We start from the raw sequence: 17361 nt of genomic DNA on the forward strand, positions 1-17361 counted from the left end.
TAACTTTCAAATTACCAGTTAATTATTTTTGGTGCAGCAACACATTTAGACAAACAACAGAACTCACAGGAAAATATTGTTTATCTTCTGTAAAAGGTAACTAATAATAGTGCTTTTGTGCAAGGAATTGAGATATCGTAAGGAAAGCTATACCAGTCAACTGTTTTAATTGTTATGTCAATACCAAATTTAGTGCTATTTTTCCTCTTATCAGATTACACATTAAAGTAAATTTTGGTAATATTTCAATAAAGTAAAGTCCCATCTCAAGGTAGCGCTGTCATATTCACAATCCAAACTCCTAATATATGTGCACAGGGACCCTAACCCTCATTTACCAGAACATCAACAACATGAATATTTGTGTTCATCCATTCTATAACACAGGGACTGCTGCCTATTTTCCATTTTTTGCATACCGCATGTCACTTTACATAAAAATACAAAGGAACAACAATGACGCACATTACGGTGAGCGACTGTGCTCTTCCACTGTATTTTCAACTTGGGAAACAACAACAATTCGGTTCTACTTCAAAACAGGAATTTTCTCAATCTGAACGCAGCTGTGATCCAAACAGCCCCTTCCTCTCTTCTCCATTTCCTGCGTCCAACAAGTTATCCTTTTCGGTACCATGTGCATCCTGTTGCCTGCCCACGTGGTTTTTTCCCATTCGCAATTTCCCCCCTCTACTGCAGCTGGAGAGCGGTGGAAGAACTTTGTTTGTCACAGACGGGCGAGTCACATTTGTTCAAACTCTAGTCCGCTCATCAAGAGGTTACATTGCAGCACGCACACAATGCAGCTCTTCTCACCTCCATGAGGCATTTTAGCACTTCCCCACTCTTTGTGCTGCTTTTATAGCCCATACAGCCCATCAGCCTGCTTTGGGACAGGTGTAGGAAGTTATTTGTATTTAAAAAAAGATGGGGAGGAAATAAGGCCAATTTGTCAACCTACACATGAATCCCAGCTAATGTTTGCTGGAACTAAAGCTGCTACACGCTGATACATTTTGGAGAATATTTTTTTGCAACGTCACTGTTTTATCATAGTTTTATCTGGTGAACCTGTTTTAGGCTCGGGATTAACTGGCGATTAGTTCCAATCTAGGCATGCATGGGATACCATGAACACTTTATTATGAGCAGTACAGTAAAAGATTTATCTTCAAGGCCGATTTATTCTTGGTATTTGCTCTTTCCAAACAGTAGGGTATATAACATGCAAGCCTTAACATGAATTGGGAACTAAACACAAATTGTAAAAAAAAAAGCAAATACTTTGTAAAAAAAAGTGTTGATTATTGTTGAGCAGCTTGCTTGTTTGGCGAAACAGTACGGCTCTTTGAGTGGACAAATATATTTGTAAGAGAGACAAAAGTAGTGAAATCTTAAACAGGTGGAAGGACTTATTTATTTCCTGACTTCCTCCTCTTTTCCAGCAACCTTTTCTTTTCAACTTTGTTACAGTTTGTGTAAGAATAAAGACAATGTCAATGTGAGCATTGCTGAGGGATAAACAGGCTGTTAATATGAAATGGAAATGTCAGACTTTTAGCCCACAGGAAGTGTGTCCTGAGCCTATTGTTGCATTAAGACCACCTGAGAGGATTAACTAGGGTCTGTCAGGTGTCTTATGCTCAAAGGCTGACTGCTCACCATGAAGGAATTCACTGCTGATGGGAGGGGAACATGCTTGAGGGTATATCAGCCCCCTAAACATCCACATTTTCCATTCATCAATCAAGTGAGGATGTTCTCTGACAAAGCAGCAGGAACAAAGGTACCAGTCTCATCTCCAAAACGTCAAGGCTACAAAATCAGTCACCGTCATGCGTTGTTAATTCCAGTAATCTGGTTTACAAATATGTTACAACATATTAATTAAAAAAAAATTCTGATTCAATGGGCATTTCCATAATGTAAAACATTTTCCTGGGCTGAATTAATTGTGGGCAACAATAAAAAATGTTATCGAGGAAACAATTTGAGGATTGATAAAATTTTCTTGAGGTTTCACCACCCTAGTGATTTGAGTGTAACCTGGAACAGAAATGCAAATAGATCCCATCCTGTGTGCTGGCCTTGTGGGTAATTTGCTGCAGCCACCATCTGTGACTCTGATTCTTCTTCCTGTTCACAAGTCAACAAAGCAATATAACTAGAGTTTCCGACAAAAGCCGCTGGAGTTTACACACACTCGCATTCACAAAAAAGGTTAATGCTTAGTTTTGCAAAATAATTCGAGAAAGTACTGCATGTAAAACGTGATATCTAAATAAGCTTTTCTTTTACCCTTTGACTGACCTATATATATTACGACCACTACTGACTGACCTTTTCTTTATGTGCCAAACTCCCCAAAACCACCAAAAGTTCTGAAAATCTTAACACCTTTTGTCCTACAGCAATGTTGGTAGGGGTGGCAGAGGCACTTCGATCTTGTATCTTCAACAGGAAATGGGAGGCTTAGACAGAGACTGAATGCTCTTCTTGACTGGCGTCACCCATTATCAGCAGTGCACATGGCCTCTTACTGATAAAAACCTCTGAGTGGGATGCTACTGATCTTAACACATAGGAATCTCCACGCTGCTGTTATTTGGCTGGCCATGACATGAGTCATGTGGGGGTGCTGGAGCCTATCCCAGCCAACAACGGGCAGCAGGCAGAGGGAGACCTTGAATTGGTTGCCAGCTAATCGCAGGGCCAATGAAACAGAAAACTACACATGCTCACAGTCACACCGACAAAAGTGGGAATCGAACCCAGACTGCCTGCACAGTCGGGCGTAATAACCACTGCACCATCGAGTGGCCTCATTATGATTATAAGTGCATAAATAGTAATAATTACCAAAAGTAACTGCAACTAGGAACGCCTGGAAGCACTTTGTTCCGGCATTCTTCATGCAAAATGCCTCAGGGTAATTTAGAGTGTTCAACAAGCCTGCCATACATTTTAGGGGTGGGGGAGGAAGCCAGAGTACCCGTAAAAAAACCCATGCAAGCCCGGGTAGAACATGCAAACTCCACACAGGAAGGTCTGAACCTGGGATTGAACCCTCTATCTCAGAACTGTGAGGCTGATGTGCTAACCACTGAAGCTGACTCAAACTAAATATATTCCAAATTCCATTTTTTTGAATACATTTGACCCAAGATGAGAATATTCTAATTCCTAATTCCTCAACAAATGGTTGCAAAATAACAAATGAGTCTTTTTATTTTTACAAGCATGGCAAATGGAAAGAAGGAAAAGCCAGCCTATCTGACTGAGAGCTTTCCGGTGGATGTTGCCAATTGCCTTCTCTTCATTCAGCCATGTCAGCCTGCCATTTTCATACTTAAACAGCACTTGTGTGACACATACCAGTCTGCACTTCATCCTGTAGTACAGACATAATGTAATGGGGGAACGTTTCCTTCATTTTGTGTTAATGTCAAAAGACATCTATTTTTTTTTTTATACTCGATCTCTTCATGTATTTTTTGTTTTGATAAAAAGCAGCGGCTTCCTCTTTGCTGCGATTACAGCTGGACGGTATCAGCATGCTGGAGCTAAGGGTTACTTAGCCACCTGCATGCAAGTGCGTCAATGTGTCATGTGCGACTTGTTTCCTCACATTGTGCTGCTGCTCACTGGAAGCATCCTCAATGTAAATCATTGGAAACCTCATCCATCAGGAGACCAAAAGTGAGTTAAGGACACACTATAACCAGCATTTGTTTAAAAATTGGGACTGGTTATCGTGCTCTAAATGCCAAACACATACAGCATAGACATACATTCTTTAAACAAACCTATGCGGATGAGGAAGCTCACCTAAAGGCAATTAAAAAAACATCCATAAAAAAAACATTTTATAGTTATTAATCCTTTTTGGTTGAAAAAGGAAAACTAAATTAACTATTTATCATTTATTGGTCATTTCTTAAACCCTTTACAAGTAAACATTGTGCTAATCTAATTGTCAGTGCATGGTGTCAGGATGTTCCACATATTCAGGTGTGCAATGTGACCTTGTTGAGAGAAAAAAGCCAGACAGAACGGTGAATTGAGGGCCAAACGAGGCAGCAAAGAGCACCGGGCTGGACGGCTGGGGTATGTGATTATTGTCTGACCATATATTGGGTTGCAAAAGTCTGCGCTGTAGCAGAGGAAAAATGCAGGACCACAATCCTTTTCATTGTTCCTACCCCTCCACCTCCTGTTGCAGATTTTCGACCCCCTCTCTGTCACTGTGACCCTGATCAAAACCTGGAAGGATGATGTTACAGGAAGCTTGATGTGCCGGGGGAGATAGATCTACTCTGTGGTGACAGCTTCCTCTTCACCTCCGTGTTGACTGGCAGTCTGAAGGAGGACATAGGAGGCAGGGGATGAAGGTTTTAGGGTAAAAGGCAAATTGACTGATTATTAAGTGAAACAATGATGGTGACCTTTTTTACCCTTGAATTAGTTTAGGAATGTGGCCGCCCTTAAACTCTTGGGACAGTTTATAATTAAAAGGTGGAAACTCTGATCGGATTCTGATGTGTACAATCTCAAAGGTGTTTGATGTTCCACTATTTGGTTATATATTTCAACAAAGACCCCACTATGTACTTAGTGTTACACTTCAAGTCAATATTACTGGAATATACTACTATGTTATCTTCAACCTCATTTCATGGTATTCTTTTATATAGGAGTTGCAGAGGGAGTGGCATGCGTTCACTGTGTAGAAAATGTGGGCCTAAAGGGAGATATGCACCAGAGACCAGAAGCTTTTAAACCCCAGGAAACAAGCTGCAAATATTATGGAAAGTAACACCAGACGCGTAGCAGAAACAGCATCCAATTTAAACTAATAGGACTGATAGTAGGGACGTTAAAAATAAAAGCACTGGAAGCGCACAATAAATGTCACTTACTCTGTTTGTTGTGCCATGTGTGTTTGCTTATTTGCCTCAGAGGTTCAATTATAAGTGACTTCCGTATGACTTCATTGATGTGTAACAAATGCCAGACCGCAAAAATACGCTTAGCATTAGGCCTGATTAAAATTACAGATAGGGGTTGGGACCAGAGATACTAGCTCATCAAATGCACTGAAAGTGCTTCAGTACAAAATTGATATCATGCATTTAAGAGCACGAGAGTTGTAGACCCTGTAGACAAGGTTCATATTTTAGATATTAAAAAAAAACTACCTGATTTCAGCTTTTTATACAATGTTAAAATGCAACTGCATCGCACATTCTAAACACATCACAAGGAGATTTGATTGCAATTCAATCTGTTAGTATAAACAGTGATTAAATGATAACTGGATCCCCAACTACACCTGTTATAGAGGTTTAGCTCTCTCGCCTCTAAAGTATTTGCTTTTATGCTTAGAGGTAATTCATTATCAAATAAATGTACGCATGTTAACTCACCAGCCATAACATTTACTCAATTAATTGTTGGAACCATTCATTTTCTGATCCGCTTATTCTCACTTGAGTACAGTAGAACACGAACAGCAATAACCAGCCTTTGGTTAGGATACATATGATGATGATTTTACATTTTCATGATAATATGCCTACCTCCACTCTGTCGCCCCACTCCACCTGGGGAACTTGCAGAGCATGGCCGGCTGCAATGCTGGGGTTCAGCTTGGGAAAATTTGGGTGCTAGACTCCATGTCTGGTTCCGTTGAGGTCCAGGCTCAGGAGTATATGCACACCTTGGCATGTGTGCAAACGCAGTGACACGATCTATGCTGATTAACAAGAAAAATGGGAAGGAAGAAATAAGTAAAGGCTTTGCTCATTAGTAACTTATGTATGTCCACTACTGTATTCAAAGTATATAAAATGATTGGATAGAGGGCACAATGCTCTGCTTTTACAAGACCTTAGAGCTTGACATGCGACAGCACACATCAAGTTTGAAACCTCAGCTTTTTCATACCCATACCTGTCAACCTCTGCCGATAACTGCCCTTATAAATGATTATGATTCCCCTTACAAACCCCCAAAAAACCTTACAAACATCGTACGACTCGTACGGTGTTTGTAAGGTTTTTGGGGGGTTTGTAAGGGGAATCATAATCATTTATAAGGGCAGTTATCGGCAGAGGTTGACAGGTATGCATACAAGACTTGATTACTGATGGTCATCCATAGAGTAAACATGTTTTTCTGTTTTCAGTTAAAATGTAATCATTATCAAAGGTTTAAAAAAAAAAAAAAAGTGTTTAGAATAAATAATGATGTTTGAAAATGCTACCCTGGTGTAGTGGTTGGCACATCTCCCTCACCAATTTAAAAAAAAAAAAAATATTTTACATATTTTGCCTGCGGCCTTTCTTTGAAATACTTGTATAAATTTTCTCTGTGAAACTTGATTTTCTCTCGAATTACAGAAAAAACAAAACAAACAGTTAGTAATAGGTTTATCTGCTTCCAATAAGGTAAGGTGTATCTGTAACTGTCTAAATGGACAACACAAATAAAATATAACAATTTAAAAAACCCTTTTGATTCATAGAGAGTCCGTTATTGTATTTTTACCTGTCAAAATTTCTATTGTGCGTCTCTGGAGAGTTAGCTTTTCTGGCTTGTACCTCATAGGACTGATCCAGATCAGAAGCCTTGGCTTGGCGAGTATCTGCGTGTTAATGCTTTTGTTAGTGAAGACTGTAAAATGCAATCTAAACTCCTTGGTAAGATATTACAAATGAAACTTGCTGAAGGGAATAAGAGTAGTCAGGAAACATTTCTCCCATGTGAAACATTCCAATGATGTTAATTGATTTGTGTGCTGGGACACTGTCATTTAGAAAAGAAATTGATTCTAAGACTACTGTCAGAATAAATCATGTGATAATTGACAAGTTCTAACCACTGGTTCTGTGACGAAGAGAGTCAGATGTGCGTGGACGATGGCCAGAACCAGTATGAGGTCGAGAATCGTTGGATGGAGGAGCATTTCCTTTCTTGCGCCTGTACCCATGATGATGGTTTCCTCCTTCTATGGCACCCACACCACCCTGATTGCCTGGTCGGTAATTCCTAAACATTAAACAAAAACACACACTTACTATGGACAGATGTTGTAACCGTTTATCCCAGACATTTATTTAATGCTACTGCCTTCTGTTACATGCATCTCTGCATGAAAAGGTCAACTGTATTAACCCATTTTTACCCACTGTCCTGATTTGAGGACAGCCTGAAATTCTTTTCTAATTTGATATAAAGGAGTTCTTCCATTTTACGCAAACGTTACAAAAATCTATTTTTTTTTATTTGGGTTAATAGGCCATTGTTTTTATATACTTTGAACCTGGGCTGCTACTCTTTCAAGGTTTATATGTAAAAAAGATTGTATTAGAAAATGTTGCTCTAGTCAACTGTCCTATATTAGAAAGGGAAAAAAACCATCCTTTCACAGTTCCTTCAGTATCCATGACATTTTATCATTTTTCTTAACTCCACCTGAAAGAACCCTGTCTGGCAGGGTAAATCATATTCTGACCCTATTATTTATTTGACCCACTGCTCCAGTTATATAGATTGTCAAAGGTTGAAAAGTTATAGTAAAACAGATAACACAAAGATTGTTACAATAACCTATTTGTTCTATGTTGTTGTAGCCGTACTTGATTGTGAAAGTTTCCACAATGAGCTTTTTGAGGCTCCTTATCTCAGAATATCAGGCTTTTGAGATTAGACATTGAATCCAAAACAAAGTCACTCCTGGATGTAGTGTTTGGCTGCATCAATTTATAATGCTGGTGAACTAGTAAGAAATAAAACACACGCAACAAGAATATATTCTATATTTCACTTACATTGTGTTAGCGTTACGATGGGAGCTTGGTGTTACCGGCCGCTGTAGAGGCTCATCACTGCTTGGTTGATGCTGTGGGGACGACTTCTTCTTCACTCTGGGTAGGTTGGTAACAATCTGCAAAATCAGAGCACAGGGGAAATTTGCATGTAATTAAACCATCATTGGTTTATCATCATTAACCATTATTGTGCAAGTCGTCGAGCACGTATGTTGTGCAATTATTTTGTCCTTACACCCAGGTATTCTGTAGTCAGCAGACTTTCTCCTGACAGCTCTCTGGGCTGTGGTTGAAGGACTTCCTCTTTTTCTCCATCCGACTCTATTAAATCTTCCTGTCACGACACAAAACCCACAGACATAAATCTTAATTGCTGTTGATCGGCTTCTGCATTTAGCAATGATGTAATCTTAAATCTAAATCTTACTTTAATAATTTTAAGACTTGTCCACATTTAATGAAATATTCTGACAAAAATAGTTTCCTTAAAAACAAGTTTGCAAAACATTAATTAAAATTTACACTGAAAGCTTCAAAGAATACCATTTCACAGCAATTTTGTTGGGCTTCTTGCCCAATAACAAAAAATGAACTTGATTCTGGTATTGTATGTAGTCAAGAATTGACACAAAACAGCAAAGCTGACAGAAGCATACTAAAATTCTATTAAGACGCTAAAACTTAAGTCTGATTCTCAGTCCTTAGTGTGAGTGTGAAAATCTTCAAATGTGAGCCCAGGATAAGTGGCTCTCTAGGACACATGCTTAGGGAGTTTAAACCATGACACATTTCTTCTCATCATACTCGACTCCACCACAAAAACCCGACAACAAACACACACAAAGGACCGAAAGACACTCAATATTTGTGCCGAGTCGTGATTACCATTTACTGTACTGGACTATACAGTGCGTGACAAAGAGGGCACCCTAGATATTTTTGACTCATCATGTATAAAGAGATGTGAAGCAGCAACGTGCAGAGTATAACTTTAGACTTACGTCATTGTGATCCTCGTCCTCTTCATCATCTGATTCTGGTCCTTCTTGCTCCGCTAGATGTAAAAAAAAAAAACACGTGTTAAACTTTATATTAATAATACAAATAGTTCTATTACTATAAAGCTCAATAGGCATGCTTGCGTGTAGTAAATACCATTATTATTTACATATGTATTATTTCTTCAATAATAATAAAAATAACATGAATCAATAATTAATTAAAAATTAAGTTAATTAATTGGATGGCAACCAATTTAGGGTGTCCCCCAACTGCTACCCATAGTTGGCTGGGATAGTCTACAGCACCCCCTGTGGCCCTGATGGAGATAATTGATATGGAAAAATGAAAGAATGAATGATTTAATATTGGTATTTGAAGAAATATATGTTACATTCCCTGACCTGAGTTGAGCTTTTTAATGATGAAGCCAATTTGTCTGTGAAGATCTTCATTTTCTTCCTTGTTGTAACAGCAAAGGATCTCCTCCATACTCTTCACACAATTGAGCAAAACACAATCAACTCGTTAATACATCTCATCTGAGCAATCTTATGCTTTAAAGATGTTTGAACACAAGGAAGAGCTCCTAGTTATGTTGTTATATTCAAAAGGGAAGTGCATTCTATGAGCAAGTGAAGACATTCCCACTATCTCACCATCTCTTTTGCTTTCTGTCTCACAGAGGGGACGCACAGGATGCTATACAGCGCTCCATTCACATATGGACGAATCTGGCCAATACATGGGGAAAGAAAAGACAGATATACAGTCAATGGTTCAGATTCACATTTGACCATGCTAAGAATGTTGAAATTAAAACACACAGCAATTAAAAAAGAGTAAGGCATTTTCAAAACATTCAAAAACACTTGCAAACAACCTCACAGACCCAGATAGACACAAAAGCGCAACATTTCAAAAGCCGTAAGCATCACCTCATGATTCTCATGTCCGAGGAGGTCAGTTAGAACCTTCAGCACATGATTGGGATTTTCTGCACACTTCCTTTTTCCTAAAAAGTGTGCCATGAATTATGTTTAGTATATTATCTTAAACAGGCACATAAACACGACTGTGAAGTGCAATGTGTCTTTTATTTTCCAATATTTCCATTTATATCTTGTGTACCTTTTGTTCGTAGGCACAAGTTCAAGAGAAGAGAAGCGGTATACTCAAGGGTGTAATCGCTAAGACAGTCTGAGTCATGCAATTCATTCACCAGCCAACCAATCAGACCGTCTTCTATCATGGCTGTCTGCTGATTTCTCCTAAAAAAACAAACATGGTCAGGATAACAGATTAGGTCTTTCATTTTTGTTTTTTTGCCTTGATATCTGTAAAATCAATGATTAGGGCACTGTTTTATACACAGAAGGGTTTATAAATCTTCAATTACAGTAGGCTGAGTTTCTGCAATGCCACCAGCACATTCTCTCTAGTCAAGGAGTCCTCCTCCTCCTTCCTGAGTGTATCCATCAGAAGTTTTGGAAGCAATTGGTTTTGGGACAAATAAAATCGCCCTGAAAGTATAAAAAGTACAATAATAATGTGTACTCATTGCTACTCAGCAAAACTAATAACCATTTGTAACATTAAACTGAACTTTTATTTGAATGTAATCTTTTCTTATATTTAAGAGCAGCACATTTTTTAACCGTTTGTTTTTAAATTTTATTTTCATTGTCCTCTCACAATCAAAACCATACCGAAGGTAGTTGACACTTACCGTCTGCAAAAGAGGAAAATGTATTGATGAGACGAGCCATATACTGTCGCACCACTTCATTCTTTGAAGTCAACAAATGCAGCATAATTTTCTAGAGACAGAATGAGCAGTGTTTTTTTTCCATATGATCAAACATCAAATCCATTTAGAAAATATGCTAAAAGGGAATTGATTAGGAGCCATTGCAGAAATAAATACAAAAATCGAACATGACATTGATTGGTGGATTTGTACTAATTTACTTTGCAATACTTTGCATTTCTGGAATATGTTTACATGTAAAATGTTTTGATTATTTAATGTATGTGTTTTCCTGAATTTCAGAAAACAGCACAAGAAAAAATGTGTTTCAAAGTATTTTCATTTGAAGAAAACAGAATTATTTCAACATTTACATTACAAAGTGACAAAACAAAAACAGACTAGAGATGGCTCTACCTTTTTTACGCTGTAATTTTCCAGTAGATCATTGCTTATATAAGCCTGAAGGACAGTCTCTCTCTGTTCACCAGGAATTGAGCGTGTAAGTCTCTAAAATTTAATGACAGTTTGGTTCAGTCAAGAAACAATGTGTCACAGATTTTCCATTTTATAAGTGGCATACATTTGATGGCTGGGGGGATGTGTGGAAGGGTGGATGTAAATGACTGGGTGTTTAGGTAGGTTAATAAATAAGATAAAATGAGTTTGAGAGGGAAATACACAAACCCAGCGCAGAGCCTGAAGCAACAAAGACTTGAGACGGTCCGATCCTTCAACCAGGTCCTTCTTTAGCTTCACATAATCCAGAGAAGGTAGCACTGGTACTTCCATAGGTCTGCTAGGAATTATTGGAAATGACATCCAAGCTAGGTTTCCTCATCAGGTTGTACAAATGAACCATCTTCGAATATAAGAGCCAAAGACTTACTTTGGTGCAATGGATGCTCGAAGTATTGAAGATGCCTGTGAAAAAAAAAAAATCATTGGATCACATTCTTACTTCAAACTCAATTTTTCAACAAATCACAATCAACATAATTTAATGTACAGTATGGACTTTTGCTACTGACTTAATTTAATTAATAATATAGTACATGGACATGGTTATATCATGCATGCTTCACATGCATAAGTCCCAAACTTTTGATTAAGTTTGGGAACATATCTCATGCAGAAATCGGATGGGACTTTTGGGTTAATAGAAAATAGCCACAGGACCTAAATTGAATATTAAAATATGTAAATTTGTAATGTAAATGTAATTATCACATAGATCACAGATGGTCATCAGCCCTGAGTAAACCCACTGCTTTAATTTGTAAATAAAAAAAGGCATAAGGTTATGTCATAATTTTAAAGGCTATAGACTAAAACATAATACAGCTGTCGCAGGTGGTAGGCATTGCCAAGAGAACTGTTTTTCAAAAGCTGATTTGATTTACAATAGCTTAAATGTGCAGTATATCACACATCTCAACTTCAGTGGAGCTTAGAAGCAAACAGCTAAAATAACAATGAAACACCATACTGTGCTGTATAGATCATTAGTTCTATCTTACAAGACAAACACAATCTACAGGTGTGACACTCCAGTTGGCTACCTGTCCAAATGTGTGAAGTAGTAGAAGTTGCTCATTAATCAGCATTGTATTGATGGAATGGATTTGAATATCAAATTTCATCAGATATATTGTAGAAAACATTTGACACAGAACATAAGATAATGTAAGTCAGACAGCTATCAAAATATTTAGTTGCTGACTACTTATTTTGGATAAAAAAGTCATCTTGGCCAAACCACCCCTCCTTTCATTGGTCTCTCTTTATGATAAATATTGCATCTGCACAGGTACAATTGAATACTGTAAAAGTTTTAAACAAGCAATAGAATTCTGTCATCTAACTTTACTATCTTATAAAGACATTTATTGTTCATGTAATTGACTCCCCTGACAGCTATGCTCCAGGTTTTCTACAGCATGTAAAACATAAGCAAAGAGACTAGACAAACTGTACATTATGTTCAATTATTGTTTAAATGTTGTTACACAGGCAGTGTGTATAGTTAGTATCTCTGTGAAGGAAAAGGTGTTTGGCTCAAATGCTGTATTTATATTAATTTAAGTTTCCATAATCATTTGAGCCACATTACCAGCAACGTTTTTAATACGGGGCCTTACACTAGAAATATGGCAAAATAAAGCCCTCATTTAACAAGTTGAAATACCGTTAGTGTACAAGCCAATATCTTCATCACTATAACACACTGTAAAAATAAATTTTGCTTTTTAATATCGTTAAACAAGATTCTTTCTGCTGGAATACACAAAATCTTGTCTTGTGCTTTAAACAAAAGGAAAATAAAAACTGCATCATCAACAGGCATGTCAGTGATGGGAATTGGTGGGCCTCGCAATGCATCAAGTAACTGGTTACTTTAATAAAGAGGTGCAGCTTGAAAGGAAAGCTGGACAAAAGGGGTCAGATGTCAAGTGAGGCCGTTTCAACAAGCAGAATGTAGGAAAAAATAAGAGACAAATGACAGGGTAGACAGGAGAACAAAAGCAGTTTGAGAGGATTGTGGCAAAGGCGGAGTACGAGGTGTAGATCAGAGGAAGAGGACAGGATGAGAAGACAGCAAACGGAGAGAAAGACTGTAAGGGGGAAGCAATTCCGCAATATGTGACGTGAAATAAAGATCAAAGCATGAGAAACTTACATAGCCATCATCATAGGGACTCATAGAGTAATAACCCTTCAGAGAAAAAAAATGTCACACGCAAAAACACAAACACAGAGAAAATTTGTTTGGTTAAAAATGTCCATTTTCATCTGATGCTTCTACATGTTTAACAGCATGTTTGCATCTGCAATGAACAGTTTCTATTCTACCTTCTTATTTGAACACTTCACGATTCTCATGTTAGTTTTGGAACATTATTGCACAATAAATGTGATCTTTAATAAATAATTAAATGAGTGCATACCTGTAAATCATTTTATTTGAATTGATTAATTATTTAATTTGTCCCTAATTCCATTTTTATATAAATAATACCAACAGCAAAGACAGCAACTTTTTTGGGGCTTATCAGGTAGGTGAAAAATATCAGTTGTACTGAGTTTTTTACACTTACAGTGCCAGGCCTGGTGAGGTCAGTCCCCTGCAGTGTGCTCTGCCTCATCTGCCTGCTGAACAGGCGAGCACACACACTCTGCAGGTACTCGGGGGAGATCTGTAAAATCAGCAGGTTTGAACATTAAGAGTGAAGAGGACTTCATTAACATTTTGAGAAAGCACAACCATTAACTGCATTTGTGTTGATTTTTTTCTCCACTGTGTACTATACATGTTTCATTGAGTGCTTTCAACTTGAAACAATAAACTTATCATCATTGTAATATTTTGTATTGTTGCTGAGGGAAATTTGGTGTGAGTTTGCAATCCACCGTACATTTTTTCCACTGATGGTGGCTTCCAAAGAGTCAACCAACTCGGCAGTGATGCCAATGAGCTGGTAATAATCTGCTTGCATCTTGTCAAACTTTCGCGTGTAGCTGGCGCAGCACCGTTCGGACTCAGCCAGCTGTAGTTGGAGTTGTTGCATGGCTTCTGTGTAAATTTTATAAACAAAAAGGGGGGGGGGGGGGAGAATGGATTTGAACAATGTGCAAACTTTATGAAACGATAACTCCATTTTATAAGGCATAAGTGCTAGAGAAAATTAATCAATTGATGTCTTCATATAAAATTAAATGTAACCCTGTGTTAAATATTGTCTGATTCTGATCAATGTGTAGCATTATTCGACTTAGCTTTGCTTTTTCATAAAGTTCAATTTAAAACGGGCTTCATAACATACGAACAACACCTTTAAGTTCTACTGCATCAGAGATGTCTTTTGACAGTTTATTTTCTAAGGGATGACTTGTGAGAGTGTATTTTTTTATTATTATATTTCATTTTGTTATCTAGAAGAGGTCATTAAATTAATCAACAAATATATCCAAAGCAACAACAGTGGGACATTTACCTTTTGAACTCCTTCCACCCTCTTTCTGCACACCAACTGTTAAAGAACTCACGTCAGCACTCATCTGAACATTCATTCAACTTTTAAATATAGTGTCCTCTCCCTTCATTGTGACATAATTGTGCATAAGGAAGATATGAGACGTGAGTACGTCTAACATCCTGTTGGAAAATGCAACTCATCTCACTGAGACAGTTTGAACAGGATTACGACAATTCATTTTATAGTGTGACGGCAAACTGGTGTCAATGTGTGATTTACTAAAGTTTGTTTTGTAGGGCGGGATTCATTTCTTTTAAGAAATTGTCATTGACCAACACCCTGGTATGGACAAACACAGCTGTCATGCATAAGTTTCCATGCAGTTAACAGTGGGCCTGTTCCTGTGAATTTCTTGAAGGACAAATGGTTTGCCAAGGAGTAGTAGTCTATTTAATGTGTATACAAGATTTTATCTAGCTGTTTCAATAAAAAAACATGAACATCAGATTATCTTGATGATTAAGGTTACACTGTATGGATTGATTCCTTTTCTTCTTCTTTTGAGTTGTAAACTCGTTCAGTGACTGGGTTTCTAGTTAGATGTCGGTCAATTACTCTAACTCAGCCAGTCTGATCACCAGCTGATGAGACTCAAGTTTCATGAATTTTTTTGAAGGACAAAAAAAATCTCGATCAACAGCCTTCTGTGTGGGTTTTCTCATGGTACTCTGGTATCCTCCACCATTCCAAAAAACACTCTAAATTGGCCCTACGTACGAATGTGAATGCGAATGGTTGCTGTCCGTCTCCTCATGCGCTGCGATTGGCTGGCCACCAATTCAGGGTGCCCCCTGCCTGGTGCCCGAAGTATGTTGGAATAGGCTCCAGCACCCCCCATGACCTTTGTTAGGATAAACGGTTCAGAAAATGAAAAGAAAGATCCTTCTGCTGCCTTAATTGCACTGCCTTAATCCCCTGTAAATTCAGTATACATACAAATTACCCACAGAAGGTTTGTGTAACATGGAATGACCAATGATTTTCTAATTTTAATTTTCTTTAAAGGATACATATAATGTCAGCAACCTTGGGCAGTTTGAAGGCTTCATTGTCATGGAAAGAAAATCTTGAAGTCTATTCTTTAACTTTGGTATCCATGTATCCTAGAAAAGATAGTTATGCCGATCAAGTATGTGTCTCTGACAAATAACTATTACGTTATAAAATACAAATTCACAATAATTTGTTTGCAAACCTGAAAGAGGTCCTTGAAGAAGGGATGGCTTGTGGGGTCGGACACATAGGGCAAAGCATAATAAGGCAGAAACTCTGTGGTCTGACTCAGTGCTCTCCCATTTGACTCGAGGTACTTCTTGAAATTAGAAATCCTCTCAGCAAACTCCACCTAGTGGTGTAGATATATAGAGTCAGATTATGTGCCTATCTCACAATAAATTCTATCTGAAAGAACAACTGCAGGGCAGTGAAAACCATACAGTGCTTTGCATTTTCTTTTGTTTTATGAATGTATCTCTTGGACAGATACTTATCTTAACAGATATTGACACGTGTGCTGCTAGGACAAAGATCATAGAATACAAATCATAAAAAAATCATACTTGTCTTCCAGGATGGCTTCTCAGTGGGTAGATTGTAAAATGAATGTAAAGATAGAATTGCAGGCTTAGAACCTCAGGATCTGTGCAATGCAGATCAGACAGAATATTCTCTGTCCACGTCTCAAAGAACACTTTGTAGTCTCCATCATTGAAGGAATTGAAAAGGTCTTTCTGCACACAGATATGGGATTAGAAAACACAAATAAATAAATAAAACATCTGGAAGATACCATAACTTGGCTAGGCAATCTATCACGTTGCTCTCAATCCAAATTGATATAAAAGTCGCTGTGGAATGGATAAATTTTACATTTTACCTGGATGATGTGTGTCTTGGTATCTTTCAGAACGTTTCCTTGAGGCTTAGACACAAGCTTTCCTTTACTCTTACACTCCTTGTCAAAACTGTGAACTGTATTATCAAATTGTTCAACCTTAAGGTACTATGATGGGAAATAGAAACAGGAAGGGAGTAAGTGACAAAAAGGACATTTTGGATAGGTTGTAAACATTACATTATTTAATCAAGCTGACTGATGTAGATTTACCTCCCTGATCATTCCAAGTAGATTGGCTTCAGTGGCTAAAATGTCCCCCATCTTAGCTTCCCCCATGGAACTCACGGGAATATCCCTCAATTTCTTTAAATGTGTATAAAAATCAGAAATGTAATATTTCTGTTTTCCTACCCGTGTGTCGATTGGTTTATTCCAGTGTTTTGATTGTAGAAATGATCGTTAAACCTTCATCTAATACGGACTGTATGTTCAGTTTTAGTAAGTTTGTCGGTGTGTGGTAGCGTAAAATTTAAGTAGATCTAGATAATTTTCAGGACTGCAAAACATGATCGACGATGATTGAAGCATAGCTCGACGATATGCTACAACAGGAAATGATCAGCACTGGAGATCCATTCTTAACCAGTATAAATATATCTCATCAGGCACCGTTTTTCTCTAAAAACGTCACAAAACAATACACATGTTAACAAAATAGTCCATATTTGTGCGATATCCATTAGCTAGCAACCGTCCGCGAAAAAGACGCTCAATACATAGCAACTAGAGGATTGGAGCTGGAAAGTAGAATTAAATGTCGTAAAATATCTAACATCGGGAAACTTTTCTATTTTCTATTTTATCACTTTAGCCATGAGAAGGACATATAATTAATATTCGATACAA

The 17361-nt window shown here is 37.7% G+C and overlaps 1 protein-coding gene across 4 annotated transcripts; it reads right to left on the reverse strand.

Annotated features, from left to right (window-relative positions):
• Window positions 1-1121: 1121 nt before the first annotated feature.
• armc9 (armadillo repeat containing 9) lies at window positions 1122-17272 on the reverse strand. 4 transcript variants are annotated; one of them, XM_077607300.1, is made up of 25 exons: window positions 16726-17272; window positions 16495-16620; window positions 16178-16348; window positions 15814-15963; window positions 15629-15721; window positions 14577-14601; window positions 13998-14155; window positions 13680-13778; window positions 13262-13297; window positions 11471-11505; window positions 11269-11377; window positions 10999-11091; window positions 10561-10651; window positions 10231-10354; window positions 9963-10102; window positions 9770-9846; window positions 9491-9565; window positions 9236-9326; window positions 8834-8886; window positions 8068-8166; window positions 7833-7948; window positions 6881-7050; window positions 6550-6646; window positions 5580-5755; window positions 1122-4359 (listed from the first exon to the last, which is right to left on the reverse strand). In XM_077607300.1, the coding sequence occupies exons 1-25, from the start codon at window positions 16789-16791 to the stop codon at window positions 4337-4339; spliced, it is 2493 nt and encodes an 830-aa protein (XP_077463426.1). In that variant the 5' UTR covers window positions 16792-17272; the 3' UTR covers window positions 1122-4336. The 4 variants fall into 4 exon arrangements, with proteins under 4 accessions (XP_077463426.1, XP_077463425.1, XP_077463429.1 ...); XM_077607299.1 differs by having other exon boundaries at window positions 11269-11380; XM_077607303.1 differs by lacking the exon at window positions 13262-13297.
• Window positions 17273-17361: the final 89 nt, after the last annotated feature.

This window comes from Stigmatopora argus, chromosome 8 (assembly GCF_051989625.1).
Source record: "Stigmatopora argus isolate UIUO_Sarg chromosome 8, RoL_Sarg_1.0, whole genome shotgun sequence".
Taxonomy (NCBI): Eukaryota; Metazoa; Chordata; class Actinopteri; order Syngnathiformes; family Syngnathidae; genus Stigmatopora; species Stigmatopora argus.

What these genes read in the sequence shown, in the direction of transcription:
- armc9 (XM_077607299.1), bottom strand. Translation starts at nt 16,791, where the DNA reads ATGGGGGAAGCTAAGATGGGGGACATTTTAGCCACTGAAGCCAATCTA. An exon ending in TGCTTCAGGCTCTGCGCTGG is followed by an intron (nt 11,092 to 11,268) that starts GTTTGTGTATTT and finishes ATTAAATTTTAG; the next exon opens with AGACTTACACGCTCAATTCC. An exon ending in ATTTTCCTCTTTTGCAGACG is followed by an intron (nt 10,355 to 10,560) that starts GTAAGTGTCAAC and finishes TTATACTTTCAG; the next exon opens with GGCGATTTTATTTGTCCCAA.